This window comes from Engystomops pustulosus, chromosome 4 (assembly GCF_040894005.1).
Source record: "Engystomops pustulosus chromosome 4, aEngPut4.maternal, whole genome shotgun sequence".
Classification (NCBI taxonomy): Eukaryota; Metazoa; Chordata; class Amphibia; order Anura; family Leptodactylidae; genus Engystomops; species Engystomops pustulosus.
In genome coordinates, this window is record NC_092414.1 from 220,318,258 (window position 1) to 220,335,172 (window position 16,915).

Genomic DNA, 16,915 nt, shown 5'->3' on the forward strand with positions numbered 1-16,915 from the left:
TTCCCCACGTGGGCTTTTGGATGTAGCCAAGGAGACCTGGGAACAGGAGAGGACCCCCCACCGTAGTGTGATAGAACACGTCTCCCTTATGCAGGACCGCATAGCGGCGGTAATGCCCCTTGTAAAGGAGCACATGACAAGGGCACAAGAGGCCCAGTCTAGGGTCTACAATAGGTCAGCCAGACTCAGGACTTTTAACCCAGGCGACAGAGTGCTAGTTCTGGTGCCCACCGTGGAAAGCAAGTTCTTGGCCAAATGGCAAGGACCATATGAGGTCATGGAGAGAGTGGGGAAGGTAACCTACAGGGTATCTCAGCCGGGGAGGAGGAAACCCGAACAGATATACCACGTGAACCTCCTAAAGCCATGGAGGGAAAGAGAGTCCCTGATGGCCATGGGAGTAGAGAAGGCATCTGTCTCCAAGAAGGGGACACCGGAGGTAGGTGTACCCGATGCCAAGGTGCCTGAAGTACGGATCTCGGAGTCCCTCTCCAGGGCCCAGATTCAGGAAGCGAAGGAGTTTGTGCTCCGAAATATGGATGTGTTCTCTAAGTTACCGGGACGTACTTCAGTCATCAAGCATGACATCATAACCGAACCCCACATCCGGGTACACCAAAAACCTTACCGGGTCCCTGAAGCGCGCCGGCTTGCCATATCCGTAGAAGTCAGGCAGATGTTAGACCTGGGGGTTATCGAGGAGTCTAAAAGTGACTGGTCGAGTCCTATTGTGTTGATTCCCAAACCTGATGGTTCCCTACGGTTCTGCAATGATTTTAGGAAGTTGAACGAGGTGTCCAAATTTGATTCCTATCCCATGCCCAGGGTTGACGAGTTGATAGAACGACTTGGACAGGCTAGATTCTTCTCCACCCTTGACCTGACGAAAGGGTATTGGCAGGTACCCCTGACTGACAGGGCTAAAGAGAAGACCGCTTTTGTTACCCCTGATGGGCTTTTTCAGTACGTGGTACTCCCCTTTGGGCTACATGGGGCTCCCGCCACATTCCAGAGGTTAATGGATCTCGTGCTAAAACCTCACCGGAGTTATGCCTCGGCCTACTTAGATGACATTATAGTCTATAGTAACGACTGGGAGAGTCATCTAGCCAAAGTACAAGCAGTGGTAGACTCCCTGAGGGCAGCAGGGCTGACAGCGAACCCCCAAAAGTGTGCACTGGGTCTGGAAGAGGCCCGTTACCTGGGGTACCGTATCGGGCGAGGGGTCATCAAACCCCAAGTAAATAAAGTAGAGGCGATCCAGCAGTGGCCACGACCTTTGAGCAAGAAGCAAGTGAGGGCTTTTCTGGGCATAGTGGGCTATTATCGCCGATTTATCCCCGATTTTGCGACAATAGCGGCACCTCTGACTGACCTGACTAAGGGTAGCAGGGCGGTGATGGTAAAGTGGAGTGAAGAGGCTGAGGGGGCGTTTCAGCGACTTAAGACGGTTTTGTGTGAGGGACCGGTACTGATCACCCCTAACTTCACCAAGACCTTTATTGTGCAGACTGACGCTTCTGACGTGGGCTTGGGGGCTGTCCTGTCCCAAGTAGTGGAGGGTGAGGAACATCCCGTGACATTCCTGAGCCGCAAGCTCACACCCCCTGAAAAGAACTATAGTATAGTTGAGAGGGAGTGCTTGGCGATCAAATGGGCTCTGGAATCCCTGAGGTATTATTTGGTAGGGCGGCAGTTTACACTGGTGACCGATCACTCTCCCCTAACCTGGATGAGTCAGGCCAAGGAGAGGAACGCCAGGGTCACAAGGTGGTTCCTAATGCTCCAGAATTTTAAATTCACGGTGGAACATCGAGCAGGAAAGCTGCATGGGAATGCCGATGCCCTATCCCGTACCCACTGTCTGATGGCCAAAAGTGTTCGTCCCCACAGGGTCAAACAGAGGGGGAGGGTATGTGAGACACTGAAGGGGTTAACTGTGGATGGGCGGTATGTTTCCCCTAGGTTTTGCTTCTATGCAAGGCCTTAGTGCTGAGGTTGTGTTGTCCAGCACCTTGGACACAGGTGAGGGGAACAGCCTAATTAGCCTGGATAAAATGACTCAGCAGAGTTGAGTGGGTTGTCTCTCTGTGGAAGGAGGCTGAGAGGACACAGCTCTGACCTGTGGGTCTGGAGCAGCCACATGATCTTTTGTTTAGTGTGAGCTAGTGGACTATTGTGTATAGTTAGCACCCTGACGGGTAGGTTTTCTTTTGTTTATTCAAATACCTGAATGTAAAGGCTGGTTTTATTTTGCTGCAATAAACGCAGGCGAGACCTGTTTTGGACTATACCTTGGTGTCCCTGTCTTGAACTGCATCCCAGCACCCCGCTACCACGGTCTCTACTGGGCCACATCCCCACAGTAGGCAGAAGAGCATCTCTGAACGCACAGTACGTCGAACTTTGAGGCAGATGGGCTACAGCAGCAGAAGACCACACCGGGTGCCACTCCTTCCAGCTAAGAACAGGAAACTGAGGCTACAATTTGCACAAGCTCATCGAAATTGGACAGTAGAAGATTGGAAAAACGTTGCCTGGTCTGATGAGTCTTGATTTCTGCTGCGACATTTGGATGGTAGGGTCAGAATTTGGCGTCAACAACATAAAAAGCATGGATCCATCCTGCTTGTATCAACGGTTCAGGCTGGTGGTGGTGGTGTCATGGTGTGGGGAATATTTTCTTGCCACTCTTTGGGCCCCTTGGTACCAATTGAGCATTGTTGCAACGCCACAGCCTACCTGAGTATTGTTGCTGACCATGTCCATCCCTTTATGACCACAATGTACCCAACATCTGATGGCTACTTTCAGCAGGATAATGCGCCATGTCATAAAGCTGGAATCATCTCAGACTGGTTTCTGGAACATGACAATGAGGTCACTGTACTCAAATGGCCTCCACGGTCACCAGATCTCAATCCAATAGAGCATCTTTGGGATGTGGTGGAACGGGAGATTCGCATCATGGATGTGCAGCCGACAAATCTGCGGCAACTGTGTGATGCCATCATGTCAATATGGACCAAAATCTCTGAGGAATGCTTCCAGCACCTTGTTGAATCTATGCCACAAATTATTGAGGCAGTTCTGAAGGCAAAAGAGGGTCCAACCCGTTACTAGCATGGTGTACCTAATAAAGTGGCCGGTGAGTGTATTTGCTGGTTTGTGCAGCATACCAGCATCATTTGGCCGCTATCATTTTATAATATTTATAAAATATTCCAGAGGTCATCAGAGGTCAACCAGCTTTCCCCCCCCCCACATTACCCAAAGCAAAATAAACTGTTGCCAATCAATTCTGCTAAAATTTTTGTTTGTGCTGCTTTTGTTTTGAAGATATTAACTAAATTGTAAAGTTCAAAAGGTCAGCCCGCCCCCCAATGTTTGTGCTGGTTTGTGCAGCAAAAATTTTCATTTGTGCCGCTATTGTTATTAAGGTATGTTTAGATGTTTAAATAAGTTAAGGAGTTTAGGATGAACTGCTAAAAACAAACAAACCTAGTGATACTTGTTTTGATCACCGGAGGTAGCTAGCAAGCACATTGTACTTTGTAAGCAATGAACTCTGATGACCTCTGGAAAAAATGATCAATACATTAAAAACAAAAATTAGAAATGAAAATTTTTGCTGAACAAACCAGCACAAACGTTTGACTCCACTTTTGTTTGATTCGGTTAATGTGGGGGTGTGGCTAACCTTTTGAACTTTACATCGTCAAAATAAAAGCAGCACAAACAAAAATTTGAGCAGCACAAATTGTGATTTGATTGAGTGTGATTTGAATAATGTGGGGGGGCTGGTTGACTTCTGATGACCTCTAGAAACTTTTATTAATATCTTAAAAATGATAGTGGCACAAACAAAATTGATGTCAAATGTTTGTGCTACATTTGTGCTGGTTTGTGCAGCTGAAATTTTTGTTAGATTTAAACAAGTTGGGGGGCAAACTTCAGTCAGGTGTGTGGACAAATAATCCTTCACCATATCACATTCTGCCCTCTGGTACTATGTGCCCCATCTGAAGATGGAGGTTGAGAAGCAGTTTACATAGCGTTCTACATTGTGGCCTTGGTGGTCTTCCTTTTGCATTATTAACTTCCTCCTCCCCTTACTGCCAATGAGTTCCAAATTGAAACTATGGTAGTAGTCCCTGCACCAAAGTACGCTTGTACTTACTCATTTTAGTATCACTATTTATTATTGGAATGAAGCATGGATCCAGCAGGGCAGTCACCCAGCATCCGGCACTGTTGGGGATATGGCCTAATCAGTGGTCAATTCACACGCACTGGAGCATATGGCTCTGGGCCAGGCTGCCAGGAGTCAAGGAGAAGCTTTCCTCAGGAAGAGGTGGCTCCTTCTCATATACATCTCCCCAACAATGCACCTGGCACATGTTCCTCTTCTTCCTCTTCTGTCACCATTACATCCTCCATTATGGTCTGAAATGGATGGTAGAGCGGATGATGGTGTTGTCAGCGCTGACCATATTGGTGGCATATTGGAAGCAGTGTAGCACTAAACAAATGTCCATCATGGAGACCCAGTCGTTGTTGGTGAAGTTCTCGTGGTTACTACTTCTACTTACGTGGACTTTCTAAAACTGGAATTCCAAATTGCCTGCTGCTGCCCTTCACAGAATGCTTAAAGTGGAATTACAATGGGTGGTCAGGCCAAAGTTCCTTTGCAGTGCAGATGGGCCAATAACAGCAGGTTGTATACGTTGACAATGTGAAAACACAGCACACTCCAGGCAGAAGTTCCGGCAGGTCTGCATAGATGGCCAGGAACCTTTTCACCACGAAGTTGAGCGCATGCTCAATACATTGGATAAACGGCAACTTGGCTCCATCTGAAGCAGCTACAAATTTACAGAAGTTATGGCAAATCTTACATAAGTTTGTGCACTGTCTGCCATGTCATTGACCTATGCCTACACTTTGTTTACAATACAAGCTTCACACCCTGGCACCTGCGTGCACCAGAGGAACTTGTAGCAGGCAGAGATGGAAAACCTCTTCTCCCTCCCGAACCATTGTACCCTAATTTCTGCTTTTCTCTTTTTGAAAAAAAGCAGTACCTAATTATACTGACAGCATCTTTATGATCAAGGTATAACTGAAAGCTATTAAAGGACAACAGGACATTTATGATATACATATTCACTATTCATGTACAAAAAAATTTTTATAATCCACATATTAATGCAAACTAATCATGATGATGAGCAATTCTAACCACATATAATTATGCACACTTTATTCATGCACACTGTTCTCTGATAGTAGTAACTTTACAATCAATCGATTTTTCTATAACAAAATACTTTACAGAGACAGGAGCTTTAAATACTTGCTGAATGAGAATATTCTTGTTTGACCTTTACATCTATTGCTGCATAATGGTCACGTCCGTGCCAAAACACTGCACTATCCGTAGGTGGTGGTAATATGTGTGTGAACTGTGCCTTAATGTTTGTGTCTGCCACACACCTCAGATTCTGTCCTGCAAGAGTTAATACTCTGGACCTGTAATTGGTTGCTCCTTCCAGCTGAGGCAGTACCTAGTTTCCTATCAGTGCCCAGTTTAGCCTGGACTCCTTACTGGTTATCTTTCTGTCTCCTGTGATCTCTAGATCTCTAGTTTCAGTCCCCTGTGATATCTAGTTCAGTCTTAACCCTTTATATAGTGGTGGTGGTTGCGCAGTTGCTGGGCAGGTGCTGACAATAATCCAGTATAATCAGTAAAAGTATTCCCGCACAGTACCCTAATAAGGGCAATCATTTCAGATGTTCATCTGTGCCTAAAAACAGGAACATCTTCTATAAATTAAGGTTCCCTGAAAAGGAAAATTGCTCATTTTTCAGAACTCCCTGCCTAGCTGAGTCACCCTATGACGAGCAGCAAGCTCTCCCTAGCTATACCTGCTATGTGAAATGGTGTCTGCATGATATTTACTGACAACAACACTTTCTTGATCCAGTGCACGCTAATCACTAAGAAAACTTTCATGATCAATGGAATGACTATGCACTATTCACTGAGAAGAGCAGTTTTATGATTCACGTAAAATAGGTGGTAGTAGTTTCATTATACAGGCTCCCTTTAATAATGAATGGGAACCTAAAATAGATGCTAAAGGTTTTATGTTCATTAATTAATTAGACATTATTTCTGTCTGTACTTGGGGGAGACCGTCGGAGTCTCTCTGGAATCTGCAGGTGTTGATCGCTCCTCACATTAGGATATAAAATGCTCTTATTCTGGAGTTTCATACAACTGTTGTACTCAGCAGCCGACATGTGCACATATTCCTAGAAACAAGAATTGTATTGTGGATAACGTGGAATATACAGATGACACTGAGGTAAGTGCCCCGGGGTGTACAATAATTATTCAATTATTCAGAGTAAGGAAAATTCACCCAAAAGAAATGGAAGGAGACAATAATCTATAATTGATTGGTGCAGAATCAACACTAATAATATATGAGATGATAAATTTGTGTTTAGACTGCAATATGTTTCTTCCTTTTAAATAAACATTAGGTTCTATGGGATCAAAGCATTGGAATGCAGGTCAAATATATATTTAGCACTTGGGCAGTCAAGAGGATTAAATATCTGGTTCAGTTGTACCAGAATGGGATCCTCAGGACATTTAAATTCCTTAGTCAAGAGTTTAATCTAGCTCTTACAGCTTTCTATAGGTATGGGGATCTAGTTTGGGAGGGAGGAAATTAAGAGAACACACAGTCCTATAGAAGCCATTGCCAGAACCTTGAGAAGCCTACTTCCATCTTTTATAAGCAATTGATGGATTCCCAGCCCTCACCTGTGAGAAGCTTTCATATGGCAATGAGATATCCCTGACCTGGAGGGCCATCATCTCAAGGAAATCATATACAACTGGTGGTCAACAGTAATCAGTGCCAGAGACTAGTTGATACAGGTTAAGTGGCTGCATCAAGTATACCTGACCCCTCTGCGCTTGCGTTATATGTATAGACTCCCCTCAGATTTGAGCACTAGCTTCTTTCACATGGTTTGGGAATGCCACCCCATTCAGGTTTATTGGATGGACATATATTCTTACATTAATGAGCGTCTGGTTCTCCCGGGTGTCTGCTCCCCTCGGATGTGTCTTCTGGGCCTGGTCGGGGACCTTCTTCAGGCTTCATTTCAGAGGGCTCTGTTTAGACTCCTTCTGTTCTATGGTAGGAAGGTTATCTTGCTGAATTGGAAGCCTCCTAAATGCCCTACACTAAATAGATCTAGCTGATTAATGCAGAACTCCCTGTTTATAATTTCACTTACGCTGCTAGAGGTACTCCGGATTGTTTCTCATTGATCTAGGATGTGTGGGTGACAGCTCAGACTGCTTCGGGAGAGGAGGAGGAAAAGTTCAGTATGTGTGACGTGTGAATTGTTGGTTGAATGTATGGTCTACACCTTGGGAAAGGGTGCCCCTTGTGGGGGCAACTATATTTTTGTCTCTGTATCATTGGCTGATCCTAATCATCCTATGTTGACACTCAGCATTATAACAAAAAACTTCACCCAATCCCACCACCTAAAAAATGTTATTTATTCAATTTATTTATTTTTTTATTTTTTTTTTCTATTTATTTTTTTTTCTTCTACTAAATAACTAAATAATACACAGCAAAATACATATAAACAGGTAAAAAAAAAGTCCAAAGTTTGCGTTGAGTAGTCCAGACCAGTGCCCAGGATCATAGCGCCAAATTTACTTATCCGGTCCTGCGCAATCCCCGATCCAGAATGTCCACCAGAATGCACGTCTGGCGTGATTCAAGAAGATCATGCTCCAGATTTCCTGCATCTGATGCTTCCCCGCTCAGGTCCACCGGAGTTCACCACCATCCTCCTGATGCATGTAAGTGCTTGGCTTGCAACATAAATTTAAATGCTAAATCCCGCGCTTGAAGAGAAAATAAAAAAGTATTCCAGCGCAAATCTCCAAGTGGTCTAAACTGCTGACACGAACTTTCATTGTAAATCCCGCGCTTAGGCCGAATCCGTCGGATCGTCCGACGGCCCGCCCCCCCAGTGCGATCGTGACACAATCCCATCGTACGCAACTCAATCCCCTGCGTGATGCACGAAAAGTCGGGAAACCCTTACTAAATAAGCCCCATAGTGTCCAAATCCCATACACCCCCCTCCCAACCTAATCCCTACACACCAAACCAATTTATATACACAATACTATAACAATCTATAGAAAAAAAATACACTATAACACACATCAAATCACTAAAAAAATTCAAACCACATAAAGCCCAGGGTTGGCGCGTGGAAGCCCTACATCACTACATGCTCAGAACACAAAACAAAAATCTACAGTGCAGCATCAGCCCAACACCAGGAGAGGAGATGACAGACTAAGGGACACTAAAGGAGAACCCCCTCCAAAGGAGAGTGGCCCTCCCCGTGCCCAGCCTCTCATACTCCAGAGACTGCACCTTCACCAGGTCACCCAGAATGTTTCTAACCACCTCATCCACTAGAAGGATTTTATGCTGCGTCAAAACTAAGCACCGTGCGTTCCACATGAAGTACTTGACCACTAGACCAATGAGGAATAATAGTGCAGTGGTCCCGGCCAACCAGGGTTCTGAATGCTCCATAGGCCCACTCTGCATTGGAGTGTTAAAGGGGCACTGAAACAGGAAGTGGTCCATGCTCTCCAGCAGGCCACCGTACTCCGGACCGGGGACCACCCCTTTCTTCAGAGCACCAAATTGTCCCTCACACACAGCTTTCCATGGAAGCAGCACCAAGCCAAAACCCCAAATTTCAAGATGCTGATAGATTTAAAAAGACCTAAACCCACCTCAAGATTCTGGCTTGGGCAATCCCTGAGGGCCAGATGCTTCTGGAAATGGGCAAACAGAACCCTTTTGTCAAGGAGTTTCCTCTCTTTCCAAAGGTTTTCAATATTGATCTTAAGAAAGGTATTCACTAGGAATATTACAGGGTTGACCACACACAACCCTCCTTGTCTCCTCGTGCAGAGACACGTTAAGCCTATTCCCCCATAACAGCTGAAAGAACAGACTGAACACCCGAGTCCAGAGGGGTTCTGGCAAGATGCATACACTGTCCAGATAAATCAGCAGCAGGAGCATGTAAGTTTTAATCCTTCCACTGGTCCACCTTCTGAGCGGCAATCTTAAGCCTGCTGCCCAGTTTTGCATGGGGTAATCCCCCATGGCAAGAATTTTGTCAGAGTCTTATGGCCCTGGAAGAGTGTCTGGGAGATCCAAGCCTGGATCTCCCTCTCCCAACCAGAGACCCTCACACTTATCCCGATTGATCTTGGACCCAGAAGCCTCTGAGTAGCGGTCAACCTCTGACATCACCCATTGCACCTCCCCTCGCGAGGACACAGAAACAGTGACATCATTGGCTAATGCTACCACTCTTAGAGTGGCTTCCAGTGTCATCCTGACACCCACCAGTGGCCCACGATCAACCCTCCTAAAGAATGGGTCGATAGCGAACACATGCAACAGTGAGCTCAGAGTACAACCCTGGAGAACACCACACCCAACCTCAAAGTAGCAGCAAATCCAACTGTTCACAAGTGGGAAACTCTCTGCCTGAATACAAAACCTTTAGCCAATTGACAAACCCGCCCAGTATAACCATACCTCAGGAGGACAGACCAGAGGTATTAATGGTTACTAAATGCACTGCCGCCCAGAACAGGGTAATTCTGTGACCACAAAAGGAGCCGGGTGTGCAAGCCGCACCAGCCAATAAAACAGCACCTTTACCAAAACCTTTCTGTCCGTATTGAGAAGCGTTTTGGGTCGCAAGTTCTCAAGCCGAGATTGGTCCTTAACCTTTTGCAGGATTATCAGGGCAGACCTCTTCATTGACTTTGGCAGAGCGACGAGCAAAGACACTCATTGAATACCTCAGTCAAGAGAGGAACCAAGGCGCCTTTAAAGGTCTTATAAAACTCAGATGTTAAGCCATCCGGACCCGGTGATTTCTTGAGTGCAAGCCTTTCAATCGCCTGGCTGATTGGCTCAAGGACAGTTTCAGCCAGGAAAGCCGACATCACATCCCAATTTAGATGTGCCCAAGAGGTGTGATTAGAGGGATCTCACACCTTCCAGAATCCCTGATCTGCACCTTTTCAGGGATCCTGTACCGTCAACCAGTCCTGTGACAACTTTACCACTCACTGACATCTTGCAGTTTCTGTAAGGGTCGGGCGAGCGGTATTTTCTCTATTCCCTCTCAAAATCCAAAGATGCGTGTCTATCGCACTGACACCTCTTCAGCAAAGTTTCACTCTGGAGATGTCCTCACGACTACCTCCAGTCAAAACAGCATGCTCGAGTTTACTCCTCAGGCCATGATACAGGCGATACCTGTCCAGACTCCTGGGGCTTCGAGAGCTGGCTGAAGAATCTCGCCACTCTTTTCTCGAACATCTCCCATTGTCTGATCTTTGCTTCTTCTAGGAGAGACAAATTGAACTTCCAGTAGCCTCTTCCCATCCGGGGGTCTCTGTAATATTCAGAGAACACAAAATTAGACAGTGGTCGGAAAACTCTACCTCAAAAACGGACATTGCTGAAGAAATGGCTTCCTCCTTTAAATAGAATCTATCTATTCTAGACCTGCAGCTACCGCTATATTAGATGTACCCTTCATAGCCAGGGGTGTGCCGGATGTCATAAATCAGCTTGTCTCTGGAACCTCCCCTATCTTGGGGCCTCGTGACAGCATTGAATTCCCCTCCAAAGACCACCTGCCGACTTGTAAAAATTTAGGGCTTGATCCTCATAAAGAGACACTTGGACTGGGAACCATTGATGTTAATCAGACAAAGTTCTTGTCCCTTCATGAGGACATCCAGGATCAGGCACCTCCTGCCTCAGTCCCGGGTTACAAGTGTATTGCAGTGTAAAGGCTTGAATAAGCGATCGGATGATATAATAAAAGTCCCATAATCTCCCCAGTAACACATAAAATGCAAATAAAATAAATAAAACACAAAAACACATACATATTTGGTATCACCGCGTCCGTATTAATCTGTACAATAAATCTAAATCAATATTGAACCCACTCGGTGAACTACGTAAAAAAAAACTCGAAAAACTTCCCATAATATACAATTTTTCATCAAACACCATCACAAAAAATGTTCTAAAAAGTGATCAAAAAAAGTTACGTTCCCTAATATGATACGACTGAAAAGAACAACTGTTTTCACAAAAAATAAGCCATCAACCAGATCTGACAACAGAACAATACAGAAGTTATGCCCCTGAAAAGTTATCAATAGTAAAAACAATGCGATTTTCTCCAATATTGGTTTTGCTCAGGAAAATTGAGCAAAAATAATAAAAACTATATAAATGAGGTATCACAGCAATCGTAGTGAACCAGAGAATAAAGATAAAATATTATTTTTACGTTACAGTGAGCGGGGGAAAAAAAATGCTAACAATCCAAAATAAAAATTGATGATTTTGTTTATGTCCCCCTTGAAATAGTTAATAAAATCTCATGAATTAGCTTTAGACTCCCAAAATAAATTATCTATACATTTTATATCATCCCGTACATAATAAGCCCTCATATGTTCGCATTACCAAAAAAAAAAAAAAATTATAGGTCGTACAATGTGACAATACAAATCTGCTGTGAATGGCGCCTCCATTCATTCTATACTCAGCCGTGCGCCCGTACAGAAGTTTACCACCACATATGGGGTATCAGTAAACTCGGGAGGAATTGGGCATTAAACGTTGCAGCGCGTTTCATCATTTAATTTATTCTGAAAATGTCAGTTTTGGCCTAAATGAATGTATTTTCCCAAAAAATTCTATAGTTTCTAAATCGCAGGTCCATATTTTTTAACCCATTTGAAACACTTAAAGGGTTAATAGACTTAAAAGAAGTTGTTTTACATATGTTGAGGGGTGAACTTTCTATAGTGGGGTAATTTATGGGGTTTTACGATTATTTAGGCCTCTCAAAGTCACTTGAAAGCTGAGTTGTCCCTCAAAATGTGAGTTTTGGCAATTTTCATGAAAATAAGAAAAATCGTACCTAAAGTTCTGCACCTCATAACATCCTAGAAAAATGACCGGAAGCATAAAATATCATCCCAACATAAAGCAGATATTCTGTAAATGTTAATTATCAAACTTTTTGGGTAGTTTTACATCTTTTCTGGAAACCAGAACATTTCAGACTTGGTAAATGAAGAATTTTTACAAACTTTTGCCAAATTTTCACTTTTTTTCAGAACGAAACGCAAAACTTATCACTTAAATTTTAAAACTAACATGAAGTACAATGTGTCACGAGAAAACAACCTCAAAATCACCCGGATATGTTAAAGCGTTCCGAAGTTATAACCAATTATCGTGAGACATGTCAGATTTGAAAAATCGAGTCTGGTCATTGAGCTGAAAACTAGTGTCGGTGATAAGGGGTTAAACTCTGGTGCCATATCTGGCAGCCTGGTCTCCTGCAATAATAAAATGTTGGCTTCAACACAACCGAGAAAATCTAAATTTATTTCAGTTCATCATAGTCACAAGAGTCAATTAAAAATGTGCATATCACAACGCCCTGGGAAAGGAAAGCTAGCGTCACGTTATTTGAACTTGTGATTGATTCTTGTGAGTATGATGAACTGAAATAAATTTTAACTTTGTTGGAACGTAACACACCTGCCTGCATATTTTCTTCCAGCTACAATATAATTAAAGGAGGATGATGAGAATGCGATGGTACTAGTCTGAATGGTGACATACTTTCAGCAGGAGAAACTGAGGATTGGTGCTGTTCATCGGTGGTTTAAGATGGAATAACAAATAAGAAGAATAATATTGGGAGCTCCGGTCATAGTGATATTATTTTCTCTATTTCTGTGTCCATAGCATTATTGTCCCCCAAGGACCTACTCGGACCACCCTCTCTTTCGTCGTTGTCTCCCGACTCTGAGGACCCAGCCTCCCCAAAGGATAGAGACTCAGACTCAGAAGATCGGAATTCTGTCCCGCACTAGAAAGGCTGAAGAAGGAATGTGGGCAACTGTGCCGCCTGAACACTTCATCTCAGCCATGAAGGCCAAAGCCCCAGACCAATTACCTGAAGTACTTCACCATAACGAATTTGCCAACTCATGATGTCCATACATGAAAGTGACTCATTACGGATCAAAACGGTCTCTTTCTTGACTGCATTTCGGCGAGACACTGCTTGCACAGCAAAATGTCGCCAGGCGGGCTCGTTCTTTGGCAGCTCTTATTTCAACCAGAAGAGCTCTTGTTAGGGTAGGATTTAAGATATCCTCTTTTAGTGTGCGTTGGCTGCGTGTTTCTAATCAATAAGCATCTTGTAAAGAATGATTCAGATTACTGCTGATTCAAGTCTCAATTCTGCCATTGCCTGGGGCAAATCAGCACTGCACAAGCTTTATTTGTTCTATCTGTCTATATAGAAAAATAGGAAGGAAGCATAAGAGGGAGGAGAGTTCTCAACTTATGAAGTCTCTTGATCGGAGAACTTCCCTGCTGTCGCACATTGACATCACGTCTGCATTTCTTTGATTCAAAACTTTGAGGTGCGGTCTAAGATCTCAGTGCCATCTTGAGTTCTTTGTTTCTATTACAGAATATTTTAGGAAAATAAGACAAGTAGAAATGACAGGATTTGATCTATCAGCTAGGTTTACCTTAACAGTCCCCTCTAAATCCTGGAATTTCTCTCAGCTACTCTTAGTCTAGACCTACAGATCTGCCCATACGTGCATCGCTCTCCTCTTAACCAGTTGGATGACAGCAGACACCTGTTGGGTATGCCCCTATTTAGTGGACTTTGACATATGGGAATCTAATCTAGACTCTACTTTTCCCTACTCCAGGGGGCTGTTTGATATGTTTCAGGGGTGGTTGATCTCAGAGGGATACCATCATTATTCAAATTTAGGTAAGGGGTCTTTGGCTTGTCTAACTACTGATACCCATGATACTTGGTGGACTTGATGAGGGGGACCACATAACACGCAATAAATTACAATAGTAAAATCACAATCCCCTAATATCAACCCCCACTTAAAGCAAACCCTTCCAATCCCCCAACCACAAAGTGAAGAATATAGCATCTGCTCCTGAGTTTCTCTTGAGTTCTCAAGTATCTCAAAGGGGGCAATCCCATCTTTCTGTTGACGGTGGTCCTAACTGAATAGAGGGCAGTTGGGCCATGGTTTCCCTGTTACTTTCTCGGCCTTCCCAATCTCTAACTTAAGAGTGCTGTTTTGTTTCTCAATCCCACCACTAACTTGGAAAAGGTAAGGGGTGTGCAGGGCCTGTTCTACACCCAGGAGGGACAAGGTTTCAGATCTTTATCTGCCCAGTGAAGTGGGTTCTGTGACCGGACTCTGTGGACTCTTGGAGTCCAAAACCTGCAGAAAGCCTGACAGTAGCCTTGGTCATGGGAAAAGCTTCTGGCCACCCTGAAAAGGGCAAAGCACACAAACACGTATTCCTGTGTACCACTTTTTGGTAGCTGGATGAAATCCATCTGCAGTCACTAGTCTAGGGACAGCGGTAGTAATGCCCCGGGCAAACCACTGGCGGTTTATGAGCACTAGCATGGCCATCCTTGACTTACTGTCGGGTGCAGGGCTCCAGGCAGGCACACCCTTTCTCCCAGCATCCAGGTCCCATCAGCATCTGGGTTTCAGCTTTCCTTCACACTTCCTTCACTTCTGATGACTCTCGGGCCACCAGGGACTGGAACACCTGTTGTATCTCAGCTCATAGTTGGACCAGAAGAGCTCAAGCCCCTCCGGCCAAACAGAGCTGACATCAAACTCAGATGTACCATAGGGATGGATCAAGGCAAAGAAGTCAGCCACCTTGAAGTCCATCTTCAGCAACAGCTCAACTACCCGTGCCCGAGGGGGACACACATCACTGCCACACCACCGAAGACGGACCACATTCCTACGGTTAGCAGCTGGCCCGGTTGTGGGGAGCGACTATGATGTCTCCCTGCCTCTTTGCTCTCGGAAGGCAGACAGGCCGTGCCTCTCTATCCAAAACGACAAATCAACCTCCTGCCCCGCTACATTGATCGTCCTTTCTCCCTTCTGTAAGGCCTGCAGGAGGCGCCGTTGCAAAAAGCCGTTCACAGAGCCCAGAGATGAGGATGATGGAGCCCTACTTCCCCCAGCAGCGACACTGGTATAGCTCTTAATGGGGGCCACCACTGGGGCTGCCACCAGTGCCGGGATATCACCCTCCCACTGGGGGACTCACTACAGCACTGGATTTAGATGGCATCACCACTGCTGCGCTGCCCTAACTGTCCAATGTGTCCGATACCTGCCCTGCTCCCCCACTGTTACCACAAACAGAGACGGAGCCCATCGACACATCAGATGTCACACCTGTAATCTCCCTACACCTTTGCACCAGGTCCACAGCAGAACTCGGGGGGGGGGTTTGGTTAGCAGGGCTTGCACAGTGAGCTGACCCTGCACTTTGCTCGGGGTGTTTACAGGGAGGGGGGTAAAGATGAAACGTACCTCTTCTTGCTGTTTTGGCCTGATCTTTTTAGCCTTCCTCCGGCCGCTCTCCCCAGTGGCTTCCTCTGGGAGATCATCACCAAAAGAAAAGTTCTCCATGCACACTGGGGACTGGAGCAGCCGGATCTGCGCCATGAGCGCCCCTCCCTGGCTGCCGGCGTCACTGTCCTCCCCCGAGCGAGGTGTTACTGCTGACTGTCCTGCAGGGGGCCCACTGCATGAGGCCTGCTGATCTTCCTGCAGGCCGCCAGGTGTGTCCTGCTGCTCATCATCATCATCGTCATCCTCCTCCACCTGGCTCGCAGGCTGCAACCCCATCAGCCTTTGCTCTCTGTTATTAGCCATTTGAGCAAATCTATCATCATTAATCAGTTTTTCCTTAAATGGTCCACTGTTTTCACATATAAAGTTCTTTCTTTTATTCAACTTATCAATCTCTGCTTTTAGACGATACGTTTCTCCATTAATTTCCATATTTTTTTCTTTGGTGCCGTGTTCGTCCTGGCGCGGGCACATCGCAGCTCCTCCCGGAGCCTCCTGATGGTCTTAGTCATACTCTTCGTGCTCTGGACCCGGGAGGTATAGGTGGACAAAGACTCCTGGGATCCCTGCACCGTCCAGCCTTTCCCCGCATGGTCAGCCTTACCTCTGTGAGCACTCCGCTTTCCGGAAGGACCGCTCTCACCCGCACCGTCATGGACATCCAGGTTCTTGCTGTGCCGCTTCACACTAGACCCAATAGGAGTAGGAGTCGCACTGCTACGACTCCTGGTGGAAGACTCCAGAGCAGCACTCACTATTCTGCTGCTAGCCAAGCGCTTCCTGGCTCTGTCGGAACATAATTTATGCATGCCCCCTGATCTATATACATCCTCGGCGTCGGTGGAAAGCGCTGCCGACAGCTGGTAATGTCACATGGCTGTCTGCTAATCTTGCTCATGTGCGGCAACTGCATTCCTTGCTCAGCTGGCAAGGAAGGTACATCACCGGCAGTCTGCAGCCCTTTCCGCCGGCGCTGAGGATGTATTTTGATGAGGGGAGGCGTGCAGAAATTATGTTCCGACAGAGCCAGGAGGTGCTCGGCTAGCCTAACGTAAGCACCTCAGGCTCATTTTATAAACTTTATAACTGCATATTTCGGTATAGTAGACAGCCCAGAGCATTCCAGCAACAGTCCCCTGTCACATCTAAGGTAACAAGCATATGTTTGGGGACAGTACACACGTCTAAATGTGGTGGTAGATGTCCTTTAAATAAAACTTTCACAAACAATATTACCATTACTCCATTCATTTATTTTTTTCTTTTGTTCAG

At 45.4% G+C, this 16,915-nt stretch overlaps 1 protein-coding gene across 1 annotated transcript in view; it reads right to left on the reverse strand.

Annotated features, from left to right (window-relative positions):
- The window catches only part of LOC140128669 (olfactory receptor-like protein DTMT), a 53,426-nt gene extending 43,327 nt beyond the window's left edge, over positions 1-10,099 (reverse strand). The window contains exon 1 of the mRNA XM_072150368.1: positions 9,953-10,099. Within this exon, the coding sequence (XP_072006469.1) occupies positions 9,953-10,099 (147 nt within the window). The remainder of the gene's footprint in view (positions 1-9,952) is intronic.
- Between the last annotated feature and the right edge of the window lie 6,816 nt (positions 10,100-16,915).